The sequence below is a fragment of the Neomonachus schauinslandi genome, chromosome 4, assembly GCF_002201575.2.
Source record: "Neomonachus schauinslandi chromosome 4, ASM220157v2, whole genome shotgun sequence".
Classification (NCBI taxonomy): Eukaryota; Metazoa; Chordata; class Mammalia; order Carnivora; family Phocidae; genus Neomonachus; species Neomonachus schauinslandi.
The window spans coordinates 165,543,217-165,557,287 of NC_058406.1; the positions used below are offsets into that span (position 1 = coordinate 165,543,217).

At 37.3% G+C, this 14,071-nt stretch overlaps 1 protein-coding gene across 1 annotated transcript in view; it reads right to left on the reverse strand.

Moving 5' to 3' along the window:
• EIF3H (eukaryotic translation initiation factor 3 subunit H) overlaps positions 1 to 14,071 on the reverse strand; it is a 93,435-nt gene that overhangs the window by 13,233 nt on the left and 66,131 nt on the right. The window contains exon 3 of the mRNA XM_021688385.1: positions 944 to 1,111. Within this exon, the coding sequence (XP_021544060.1) occupies positions 944 to 1,111 (168 nt within the window). The remainder of the gene's footprint in view (positions 1 to 943; positions 1,112 to 14,071) is intronic.

Sequence of the window (14,071 nt, forward strand, 5' to 3'; positions counted from 1 at the left end):
TGCTTACACACTCCATGAGTAAGGGAGCTTAGCACTTGCTGCATGATAACGGCTCCGGCATGCCAATATTCGCCTAAAACCTGTGTTAACATTCATGTTGTCTGAAACTTAACACAGTGAAACTTTTAGCAATAGGTGATAAAATGAAAACCAAAATAGACTGAAACAAGTGGAAAATTCATCAAGGTCTGATGATGCAATGTTTCCAGCCAATATAAGTACACTTTAACAACTTGTTCTTTACTGTAATCCAATTGTTAACATACTGAAACAATTTTGGGGCAGCTCATAAGATTGATCGTATTCATTAGTATTTTTTCTGACAGATACTCAGGACGTTACATTTACTTCTCAGCTGGAAACTATATGCAAGTCTGCCAGATATGGCAAACTGTGAGTGTTTGGGGAGGGGGAAGGCTATAAAGCTGTTAAATTGCCTACAGTTCTGATACAGCACAGAACATCTGGTCTGGAGAGCTTGAGGAAACACCATTAAATAGGCCGAAAAGAAAAAAATCTTTGTGCTAAGAAACAGTCCAGGTTTTGTACGCTGCTGTCAGAGGTATAAAAAAAACTTGGCACGCTGTGTTATGATTGGTCAGTCACGTACAGAGCCAGACACTCTAGCAATTGGGGTTTGTTAGACATCTGGTCTAGTTCCACCAGCCCCTTCAAATGAGGGAGGGGAGATGGAGGAATAAAAATGAAGCAGCTACTCCAGCATTCCAAAATGTACACATCAGGGCTCTGATAGCAAGAAAAATAAACAGAAAGAAGGAAACCCTGTCTAGACTTAGCTGCTGCTGAGGCTGCTGCAGAAACAGGGTTGGTATTTACTTGAGAAGGCCTGCCAGGCTGCTCTTAGAGGCAAAAAGACAGAAAGCAAAAATAGTAGTAATAACATGAAGGGAAGAAAAGAATAATAAAGGAAACTCCTACTAACCGTAAATGAGAACGACAGATTCTTCAATGGCATGCTGGTAACTGAACTGAGAATCCAGGAGTGCTCGGGTGACGAATGAGCCATAGTACGTGGACTGGTACCAACCCACGTGGAGGTGATCGATGTTGACATGGCGAAGGCTGCGCATCATTTCCATTTGATACTGGACTAGATGATAGGGGGGAGGGGGTAAAAGAAAAACTATTTAATGATGCCACAAATAGTAAAAAACAAGCCTTTTTGGAAACCCGTTTTTACACAACTATTTATTAGCTAAAGGACACAACACAGTTTCCAGATTTAAAATTCATTCAGTTCACCTATACCGAAAATGAATTTAAGCTTTCAAATCATTTCAAATCACTGAAGCTTTCCTTTTTTCATTAATGAAATAACATACTGTGGAAAAGTTACTAAAAACAACAGTAATAATGCCTTGTTCTAAACAAGAAATTATTTATTAAATGTGGTTTCCACTCCCTTCTTAAAACTCTTAAAAATAGTAAATGTTTAAGAAAAAAATTGTATAATTGCTAAAATGGTTAATTTTAAGACATTTCATTTGAATTAATAAAGTGAGAATGTCTTCTTCAACACAGCTTTTAGAACTGAGAAGTTAAAATCATCAAGAAAATGAACAGGGAAACAATTAACTACCACATTATTTAAATACGAACAGAATACAAGCTGTAGCTGATTTAAAATATAAGAATTCATTTTTGCCTTCATCTGGTGCCCCCTGCTGCATATGCTAAATTTAAAAAAAAATCTTTTTTCTTGGTTGTGTGTTCTTTTGCGTTAAGTAACAGATATTAATTTTTCATTAGAGTTATAGGTTAATCACCATGTATAGAATGAAAAGGTTGAAAGACTTTTACTTTCATCAAATTAATGACTATAATGTCTATTATTAACTTAAAGCAGTATTACTAGAATAGGTGCAAACTGAGACTATAATAAATAGAAGATTTTAAAAAGCAATAGAGTCCAATAATGAATAGCAAATATGTAATACAGGAGACCATTTTATAGTCAACATAATAACCAAGTTACTTCTATTATAATGAATGTACAACTATGTGGAGTAAATATATTTGCTTACCTTGGAATCTAACCTATTTCATTTTTAAACTTTTAATCAGGCTTTAGCAAAAGTAAAGTTATATGCCTGTCATCTCCTTGGTTATAGCACTATGGTTTAATAAAGCAAACAAGATTCAGGATCATAAAGTATAAAAGAACCTCCCTCAGATGGTCACAATCTTATTTTTTCAACGTTTGTTACTAGGCAAAGAAATTATAAATCTGCTTATTCCAAGGAAGGTTATATTTCTCATGATAAATATGGCAGCCAGCTTTTCAACTATTCAAGAATTTGGTTTTTTAGTTTTTCTTTTTATATACAATATGATGGCCTCAAGAAGAAGCAGTATAAAAATAATATGATAATCTTATATCAATTATCTTTTATCTTAAATTTTTGTCCCTCTGGCACATAACAGACCTCCTTTCCAGCTACTTTAACAGATTTGTACATATCAACCACATAAATATGGTATAGAACCACTGCTATGGCCTCTTTCTGCTTTAAAATTCCTGCTTTTAAATTAGAATCACCCATTTGACTAATGGAATTTAATCAAATACCACAAGTAAAACAGGAGCCAGTACTATTCATTTTAAAGGAATAGGGAGAAGGAGATAGGGAGAGATTACCAAGCAATTGACGGTACAAACATGATTTTATAGGATGATTTCTTTCTGCCAATGTACAATTTAGGTGTAATATAAGCAGAAGTTAGATTCAATCTGCAACAGCAAAAAAAAAGGAAAAGACTTGGAATCTTGAGATCTAGGTTCTCATACTAGCTCTTAGATTGCTCTTAGATTTTTCCCATGGGGAATCTTGCTGTCCAGTTAATGATCCTTTTCTGATGCTCAGCCTTCCCACCTCCAGAAAGATCAGAGAGCACATCACAAGCAAAATGTTGTGACTCCACAGTGTTCATTAAATATGCTAATTAAAGTAATAATTTTTCTAAAGACTAAAGCAGAGCCTCCAGCATGCATTAATACCTAAAAAATGCATTTCTCTGGAAGAGTCTGTAATCTTACTAAGTCTCTCCCCAAATAGCCTGAATACAATAGGTTTTATAATAGCATTTTCAGGATGCAGGAGGTAAAACAAACTATATGATTAGTAGCAAACCTCCAAATTCCTTCTTCACCCAGAATCTTACCTATTTTATAGCTCCTTGGACAAGAATGAAAATGAAGTATTCCTCTCAGCTAAAAAGAGACTAAGGGATAGGAGGCTTGTCATTCTACAGGAAATACCACTGTTCCAGTGTATTTACTTCTTGAGAATTGAGAAGTAGAGAGATGAGCTTGCAAGGCTCTAATAAAAATTTATTTTTAAGGTTATAAAGAGTTTTCATATGACCTAAATATGGCAAATAAATATTAAAATATAAGGGGTAGGACCAAGACAGGTAAGTTGATAAACTGCTTCTAAAAATCTACAAGGCACTGGAATTTCACTATTACACAAAAAATACAGTCTGGGCCTATTCTATGTGAAATGTCCAAATATTCTCTATTTCGGTTTGGACTTTCCACCCCAAGTTTAAAAATTAAAAAACACAACTTAAAGAATGTCCTCTTGGAGGTGTCACACAAAGAAAGGATCTTAAAGGATTGCAAGTGCCTGGGTGGCACAGTTGGTTGACCATCCAACTCTTTGGTTTTGCTTCAAGTCGTGATCTCAGGGTCATGAGATCGAGCCCTGCACTGGGCCCCATGTCGGCCTCTATGCAGCGTTCCATGTAGGGCTTGATACTCAGCACAGAGCCTGATTAAGATTCTCTCTTCCTCTCCCTCTGCCCCTTCTGCTCATGCTCTCTCTAAAATAAATAAATAAATCTTAAAAAATAAAAGGACGGCAAGTGATCTGTGAAAAGATGAGCTTCAAAGTAAAGTTGGGGTGCACTGAGGCCCAGTCCTCACCAGGACTATGCATATGAGCCTCCAGTAAGTGCACAGTTCAAAGAGGTAAGTTTAATTCAATAACAAACAAACAAACAAAAATTTAAGTGATATGTTTTTCTATTATATACAAGCTGAGGACCAAGAAAAACCTCAGAGCCTGCCAAGTGAATTGCTTTCTTTGCAGACTTTTCGGTCTGTGTCCTCCCTTTTAATGGTGACAAAGATATGTGACTCTCATCTCCCTTCACCCAGTGTTTCTTTTCTTCCCCCTCCAACCCAAGTTTTCAAAAAACACAAAACCAAACCCTGCAAGTATCCTCACAAATCTAAGGACAAGAAATGCACAGGAGACTATCCCAATACATCGGTCTCAAAACCACGCTCCTGGCAGCTACCACCAATCAAATGATCTGAGCTGCCACACCAGCTAACACCTATTTATTTACCCCTCCGGCCTATGGAAGACACAAGGAAAAAATCGTGAAATGGTGATGTCCCAGTTAATTTTACCCAGGAAATAAGGAACGACCACTGCAGATTCTCATCTCCCAGCGAATGCCATTGCTTTTGTGGCTATGCTAGTTTCTCTCAGGAGTTATACTGGGGTGGGCACTTAAGGCACACACAAGAGACCCAATTTAGCTACAACACTAAGATAACAGGGGAGGAGAGGAAGCTCATGCTTTCTGGAAGTGGCTACGAGGATGCCTTGTCCCATCCCACAGGCTCTGGGTGAGTGGGAGGTAGAGCCGTATTTGCCTTCTCCTGCCCAGCTGAACTCACTTTACTGGGCTGGAGTTTTAACAGGAGGGCATAGAAGATGTGCCTAGGTAGAGATAAGGTTCATCCCTGTGTAGGGAGTGCCTCGTACCTCAGAACTCAAGAGAATCACAGCAAAAGAAACAAAAGGAAAAAAGAGAAGGAAAAGAAAAAATGAGGCTCCTTGATACAAAGTACCACAATTCCCTACTGTTGAGTTAATGCAGGTCAATGAAGTAAGAAATAAGCATTTCCTGGCATCTTTGTAGAGTTGGTCCAGGGTTAGGCACACTTTCACTTTTATTCTAAAGTTCTCATATTTAACAAAAAGAAGCCCAAAAGCAGCAATTTCAACCAATGATATTCACTTCTGAATTGATAACCAAATATTCCTGGGGGAGTTCCCAAAGATGAATAGCAAGAGGAAAATTGTTTTGGAGGGGGACTATTTTTAAATCATGGTAATATCCAACAGAAGGGCTCAGCTCAGAATTGTATAGTGAAAAGTTCAGGAAGGAACTTTTTAATTTTTAAGCATTCTTAGTCTAAAAAGCAAACACCCTACTGACTGAGGAGAAACAGTGCACAGCAAATGAATTTCAAAAACAAATTGGTAGTTTCTATTAAGCCAACTCAAATTACTAATACAAAAGCAATACTTAACATGCAACTGAGGTGGGTGCTACAAAATTTGGAAGGATTATAAAAATGAGCTGAAGTTTTATAAATCTCTTCAATCTCTACAATTGTCTTAATTGGCTAAGCCTCTCCCAAGCAAAGGAGAACCTGGTTTACAACACTGAATAACTGTTCGAGGTTTGGCACCAGTATATTCATATTCACTTTTTCCAGATATCCTCTTTGCAAAACAGTCAATTTTAAATTGCCTAGAACTAAAACTGTCTTAACTGAGGCAGGCTGCCCAATAACTATTCCTTTCAAAAATCCACATTTGTTAGGCTTTCTTTTGTTTTTATCTCCAAATATGAAAACAGCTAAAATAATATGTTGTTTTATATTTAAATGCTATATCTGGAGTTACACTGGCAAGCAACAAAAAAGCTTAAGATTTGAGTTCTCCTGAAGATCACTGAGAAGGACAAGGAATTAGAAGCTTTTTAGTTCAGTAGAATAATGAACCAGCATTCTTTCTCCTTCAGTTCCTCACCCTCATCTTTAAAATCATCTTTTTTATTATTTTAAGTGAGCCTTACCAAAATACAAGAGAAAAACAAGAACAAAGACTTGCCACAGGTGGCTAGGCTGAGATGAGCTGAAGGCAGAAAGTTAAAGCTGTAGCATAGTCCAAAACTCGAGATAATCAGTCTATCAGATTAAGGGGGGGGGAAAGTGTTTTATAGATGTATTAGGGAACTTTTAAAAGACAAAGTGACCTAATGTAAATTTTAGAAATTAAAGACAATTTAATAGACATACTGTTTTCATTTAATGACTTAATACCATATCAAATAAATCCAAATTATTTTAAAATAAATTATGACAAAATTATATAAAAAAATATACATATATATAGCCTAGAGGGAAAGGGTAGAGCTAAACACCAGGAGAGAAGGTAGCACTTAGTGAGCACTTATTATGTCAGACTTCCTGCAAAGTGGTCTACATATGTTATCTGACTTTATTCCTCACAGTAACTCTAATAAGCTAATTACGGTTACTGAAATCCTCTTAGAAAAACTGTTTACCACAGCTTGTAAAGTGGCAGGACTCAATTTGACTTCAGACTCTCTGACTCCAAAGCCCAGGCAACCACCCACTTACAGAATCTCATCTCTTCTTATTGGTAGAGTGTAAATTATTTTTGAGCCAATAAAGCATAACACACAAACACAACAGAAATACACAATTTCTAGGTTTTGAGAAAACACAGCTTGTGCATGTTTGACCACTAAATCAACCAATAATTTAGCAATACCAGTAAGATTTTAAGTGATAAAACTACCTAAAAAGATTTGTAATTGTCAAAGTCCATAGTTATCACAAATATGTAATCAAACTCCTAAAACACTGCTATGTTACTATTTGAAATTTATGCCAATACTACTCTTTGTAACTAAGAACTGGCTTAGATCAAAGATGACTTGCACAAACACATCAAGTAAGGGAACAGAGACCAGATCTAGTAGATGCTCTTTGCAGCAAAGAAACCTACTGAGTTCAATCAAGAGATGCAAATGGCTTTAAAAGCAAACAAACAAACAAAACCCCACAACTCTGAAACAAATCAATGATTTCAACAAACATGACAGGGAAGTGGAATACATCAAAATCTCCTATCTGTTTTAGCGCGAGGGCTAACCTAGGTAGGACTTTTAAGAAAATAATTATAAGCCTCTTTCCCAGCAGCACCATGGGACACCAGTGAACACCGACAGGCTATGAACTGTGAAGGCTTTGCTCATCATTTAACAAGACAAACTATTCTGAGCTTTCCTCTTCATATCAGACTTTCTGCCAAGCTGCACATACGTTTCAGGCAGTGTTCAAAGCTAGTAGCAGATGTAGATTTAAGCAAACAGAATGTGCATTTGAAAGAAGACTTAAATAAGAGTCTACTATGGGTGGAGAGAACTATGGAATATATATACATTTCTTAAAACTTCCATATTCTCTTTACCCAGTCTGTATCATATATGCATCCTTTTTTCCAATTAATACATCATCTGTTATTAAGGCCACCCCTGTGAATGCTTAAGGATTTTGGTAACAGTTCATTTTTCACATTAAGTGCCTGATACATTACTCTACCTAGAAACTAATTTGTTTTATTTTAAAAGAAATAAGAAAAATACTGCCTTTCTTAATAATCTTACAGAATATTTTTTAATAGTTCATTTGTCCTGGGTGGTTTAATTTCTTCTTTAAAGTGTTTATGAATTCTGACAAATAATTTCTTCGGAATGCCAAGCTGAAGATAAGGGAAGGGGTGGCAACCACTCTATCTTTTAAAACTAGTAAGAGCTTTGAAAATTGGGGGAAATCAGGTTTTTTGAGGTTTTAATGTTTCTCAAAAAGTATTTTATGAAATAAACTGGACTCTTTACAGAAAATAACATGTATATCCTGTAAAAAATTCATATTGTTATCTTCTCAACTAAATCATGAAACATAGTCAAAGAGATTCTATTTCTTTGAGGTTATGAAATCTAAAATGTATACACATCTCTGCCCTTGATCATGAAAACACATGCAGGTAAGTGGATGATGGAGAGCAACTAATAAGTTAACTATAGGTCATCTGAGATCTGTTTATACAAAGTGAATTCACCTGGACAGGACCAAAGGCTACAGACCTCTTTACCCATCACCATGAAGAATTCTCTCCTGAAGAATAGCCTACTGACCACTGCTACCTCTTGCTACAATTATGAGGATGATATGTTAGAAGATTAAAGGAGAATCTCTGGATTTAGAAAAATACATATTTCATACTAGGTTATAGGCTCTTTCATGAGGACAAGTAACACTTCTGTCATATTTACAGCTATATGTCAGGTATTAGACTAATTCTGGCCCAAAATTAAGTACTGAAAGTATTCAGGAAAAAAAAACCAAAACGGAGTATTTCAAAAACATGATTGTTGTTAATGTACTAGAAAGGTCACAATTATTAGTAAATTTTTTATATATATCCATGTTACTATGTCCACGGAGGACACAAATTAGCTTGCTTTAAAACAGATAAAATAATCAGAAATCAAGACGGGGTAAAGTATAAATTAGAATGCATAAATAGAAATTGCAGGTGAGGCAGAGACCTGAACAAAATGAAGTAAACCATAGATATTTTTTTTTTATAATAGCATTTTTAAAATTTTTTTAAAAAGATTTTATTTATTTATTTATTTATCAGAGAGAGAGACAGCGAGAGCGGGAACACAAACAGGAATGGGAGAGAGAGAAGCAGGCTTCCCGCCAAGCAGGGAGCCCGATGCGGGGCTCGATCCCAGGACGCTGGGATCAATGACCTGAGCAGAAGGCAGACGCTTAATGACTGAACCACCCGGGCACCCCCATAGATATTTTGTTTTACTAAAATACACAAATTTGGCTCTAAGCATTCTGGCAATCAAAGCAATAAGGGAAACTTGGTCATTTACATTATCCAAAGGGAGAAAAACATCAGATCTCAAAGTCAGTAAGACTTTCCCCAGTACTCAACCCATATATAAAGTTTTCATGTGGGGTTTCAAAGCAAAACTAGTATGCAATTTTTTGAGAAACAGAAGACATGTCTGTAATAGAATAATTACACTTGATTTACCTTTCCTATAAATCTAAGTTTTTAATGTAAAACAAGGAAAGAATGGCCTCATGAGTACTTGTTAAAACACACAAAATAGTCTGTACAAGTTATCAAAAAAAAAAAAAAGAAGAAGAAGAAGAAGAAGAAAAAAAGGGCTGCCAAAATGAATTAATAGTTTCACCCCCAGGGGCGCCTGGGTGGCACAGTCAGTTGGGTGTCCGATTCTTGGTTTCGGCTCAGATTGTGATCTCAGGGTTGTGGGATCAAGCCCTGCATTGGGCTCTGTGCTCAGCACAGAGTCTGCTTCGAGTTTCTTTCTCTCTCTCCCTCTGCTGCTCCACCGTGCATGTGCACTCTCCCTAATAAATAAATAAATCTTAAAAAAAAAAAAGTTTCATCCCCTATCAGTTCAAACTTCAGTTGTTCAAAAAATAGAATGAGATGCTTTAGCAGTGTGCAGTCAATATTCAAAATAGAGAACAAATGATCACTTTTGGGAGGTACTGGTTGCGATGTGCAAACAAAACTGCTTGTACTGAAACCATTTACTGAGCACCACCTGTGCTGGGAGCCTCATAAAGTTATAGTGACACCATTTTCTAAAAAGTACCCTCTTCAATATGGCTGCCCAACAAGCTGGTGGTAGTTACTGCATTTATCTCCCTGAGCTTTAATTTCCCCAGCTGGAAAATGGTGATTTCCACTTCCAACCATATGATGATGGCAATTTAAAAAATTTACCTCCAGTCCACATGGCTTTGTGCTTGCTGAGCATTTTCAGGGGGAAAGTCCCACAGATACTACGCACTACAAACGTATACACCGACTTTACCCATCCCACCCACAAACTTCTCCCTCATAAGGGGTACTCTGAGTCATCAATCTTCACCACACTCAGCTCATATAGCTATTTACCTTCTGAACTGGTCTCAAATTTATTTTCTCCAAGGCATTTAGAATGTTTCTAAAAAATTTATAAATGGCATGGGAAAATGTTCATGAGATGCTACCAGGAAAAAAAGAAGAATATAAAACTACAAACCATATAAATGCCAGTATGTAAACAACCTGGGTTCCTCCCTCCTTGTAAGGAGAAAGACTACAAAGAAACATGCTAAAATGGTAACGACAGTAGTTCTCCAGGGAGTGACATCATACGTGGTTTTTGTTTTCTTACTTATTCTTGCCCTTATTTTCCATGTTTTTTGACAAAAGAAGTATGCAATACATGTAACATGAAAGGTGTATGTGCATACATATCAACAGAATTTTCTACTGCTGGCTAACTTGCCTACATTTACCATGGTCATCAAATAACCTGGGTACCAGCACTCCTAAACTGTGGGAGCAGGGAACAGAACAGGGTACTTCAGACTACTCAGAATCTGAAGTAGCCAACTTGGTCTAAATACCGTCTGCTACAGACTGAATTATCACCTACCCCAAGTTCTTATGTTAAAGCCCTAACACCCCAAGTTGATGGTAGTCAGAGATGGGGTCTTTAGAAAGTAATCGGGTTCAGTTGAGGCCATGATGGTGGGACCCTCACAATGGGCCTAGTGCCCTTTAGATACCATGTAAGAAGAGACACCACAGAGTTTGCTTCCTTCCTCCCTCCCTCTCTCCCCTCCCACCTCCATCCACAGGCAGTACTAGGGCCATGTGAAGTCACAGTGAAAAGTGCCAACCCTGCTGGCACTTGATCTTGGACTTCCAGTCTCCCAAACTGTGAGAAATAAATTCCTGTTGTTTAAACCACCCAGTCTACTGTACTTGTTAAGCAGCCCGAACCCAGACACCATCGTTAATACACATTAGTTGTGTGACCTACAACAAAATTATTTTGGCCTAGGTCTCCTCTGTTGCAAATTAAGAGGAAAAAACAGTACTTACTTCAGAAAGTAGTGAAAAGAGGATTAAATGAAATTATTCACAGCAAGAGTGTGGTGTATTAAATAACCTCAAGAAGAATTCAATACGTCTTCACCATCACCTATTATTCAGAAGTGCTGTGTAGAATCGAGAAGTCACGGCATTTATCTCGAGCAAAGGAAAAGTTTTTGGAAAATTGGACTGGATTAACTTGGTCTCCAAGTGTTGTATAAACTCTCCCTTGCCCATCTCCACACCAGGAGTAGGAAGGAATCAGGAAAACAGAGAAGGGGATTAGAGGTTGTATGTGTGACTACAAAAACAAAGTCTGTGAATCTGTAACATCTATTTCATGAAACCAAATTTATAGTACGAATATGAATACAATAAAAAAAAACAATCTAGCATAAAAAAGGATTACAAAACAAAACAAAAAAACTTCTTAGATACTAAAACTATGAGCTAATTATATTCCGTACAATAAAGAACAGATTCAATAAAGAAAGAGACAAGCTACAGAAATTAGATTTCAAGCAAAGGTAATCTTGGGTGTTCTATTATTATTGTGTATGTAACAATATAATTGCATTGTACTATATAAGTTTCTATCTCCTGATTCCATTTATAACTCTTCCAAAGAAAGAAAATAAGCTCCCTGTCCCCTCCCAACAAGTAACTTTAGAAACAACACTGAGAATGAGGGTGGGGATGGGATGGAGGAGTGAGCAGTAATGCCAGCTTGCATGGGGACTCGGTAAAGGCTAATGGAAATACTGCCACCCCAATAAAACAGTAAACTCAATCAGATAGAGCAAACAGCTTTATAGCAGGCCCCTATTGCTCAGGGAAATGATCCACTCTGGCAGCCTCAACTTTCCAAAGATAGTTTCCTTTACCTTCAAACATCAGGACAATTTGGACTAGAAAACCAGTATTAAACATGTCATAAGAAGAAAGCCGAAGGGACACAATCTTTTAAGAATATCCTTAACTACAAATTAAAGGGAAAGCTGGCAAGAATGGCAAATGACCAGAGTTAAAGAAAAGGTTAAGAAGGCAAATAATTTTCCTATGGATTACTTAAATCAGAGAAACAGAAGTACTTACAACCACACTCTCCATTCACCCCTTTTTTGTCCCCCACCGATTTCCCTGCACGCTCTGCTTCGTCCAAACTTATTTTTATAGGATAAGGAATACAGAGTTCTATGCTGAGAAAATGATCAAGCAGAAATCCTTATGGCAGCCACAATAAATCTGAGGTTAGAAAACCTGTGGCTTATTTTTAAGGAGGCCATGTTACCTTTCCCATTACAATCTCCTTTTCCCAAAACCACATGCATATGTACTTTTGTGGAAAGAAGATCTAAAACTTTCACCAAATTCTCAATGGGACTCAAGATCCAAAAGATGAGTAACAAGTATTGAGGTGTAGTGGAGAACAAGCCAAACGTGGTCCCACTTAGGGATTCTCACTCCTCTGTACGATTGTGGGGAGAGGAGGAGGGGCTGGGTGTGAAGCCATAATCAATTCACTTCGGGGGTAGCCAAACAGTAGCAAAGACAGCACTGAGATCACTAAAAATAACACTATCCAGAAGAGTTAGAATGACAGGCCAAAGGAATAGAGAAAACCCCAGCTGTCAGCAAGATACCCAACAATGTCACTCTTACCCTTGTCCTGCCAAGACCAGGAAGTCCATCATGGAGAAAGCCGGATGGAGGCTTCACCTAAACTACTCTGTGACAGAGACTAGTAATTCCCAAAATGGACAAGAGAAAACACATGCTCTTACCCACACAGGGACAGTGACTAGGGCTTATAAGCTAATAAGACTGTTCTAAAGGCAGGGACGGAGTTGTGATCCTAACAGAGAGATAAACCTTCTCTTTTTGAGAAGAAGAAACATTTTGGGGAAAGGTTGGTCTCTACCAAAAATATTACATTATAAAAACATGCTTAGCACAAACCATATTCTGCTATGTTACAAATATACCTTGGAGGTATACAGCTCTACAAACACACACTAACACCATCCTCAAGCAACTCAGTACTCCTGTTATCTTTCAGAGATTTTACACAGAGATCTCTACATGCCATTACTGAGACATGTCTAATCAGCTGTCACTATGTAATCTGAAGCTCCTAAAGATGTTTTTCTAGGGAGGGCCTCGTGGATTAGTGAAGAAGATGAAATACAGTGTGTGGGGGGAAGTAAAAATCATTGAAAGGCAAGAAAATTACTACAGAAAGATGTTGGAAGGCTACAAAACAGACCAAATAATTCTCTTCCGCAATTGGCAGGCAAGATCCTGCCAGATGTTTGAAATAGAATTAACCTTTATGGGCTACACTGATAGAAATAAACTGCATAACTATAAATAAATAAATATCTAGGGAAGCATAAATAACTACCTAAGAAGGGCTATCTTTGTTTTACTTTCCCTGAATTTGTTTCAAATAGATTATTTCTCCCATCCCACCAAAAAATAAAAAATAAAAATAAATAAAAAATTTGTCCCTCACAGCAGTGTCCACAGATACTGAGAACCAACAGGTTCAAAAGCCAAGGCTTTTGAAATTGTGCCAAAGGCAAACCAAACAGTATCTCCTTAAAAAGCTGAGTTTAATCAGAGTATTTGCAATGTTTCAAAGCATTTTCAAACCAGGTAATATCACCTTAACAACAAAAACTTTTTTTTTTTTCTCTTTTTCCTTGAAGAAAAGATTACAACAGTCAGTCAGATAAAGGCATCACAAATGGCTTACAGATGCTTCCTCCTCCTATTTTGGGGAAGAAAAATCTTAAACAGCAAATCATGCATTCATCCCTTCATATATTCATACAAGCAGGTATTCCAAGCTCTAATGTGCCAGGGTTTTAGGTGCTGTCCAGCACTGGGCCTTGAAGACTGAAAAGGCTCCCACAGCTGATATTCTAGTAGAGAAGAGCAGATACGACATACACTGTGACAGCCAGCAGTCCTGGCTCTACACAAATGCTTAAATGTTCCCTCAAGAAAATATCTGGGCAATTCCAGATAGTTCTCCGCACATTTAAAATGAACTATTTCTGTTAATAACAACCAGGAAATCAAGTTTGGGAGTCAAAGACCTGGCTTCTTACCCTGCCAAATAATGCAGTGCAGAAGAATACTCACGGGCTGAGAAAACAAGAGACCCGAATCACTATTTTGGCTTTGCCAGTAAATACAATAAAATAAAGCAGGGGAAAACCTCC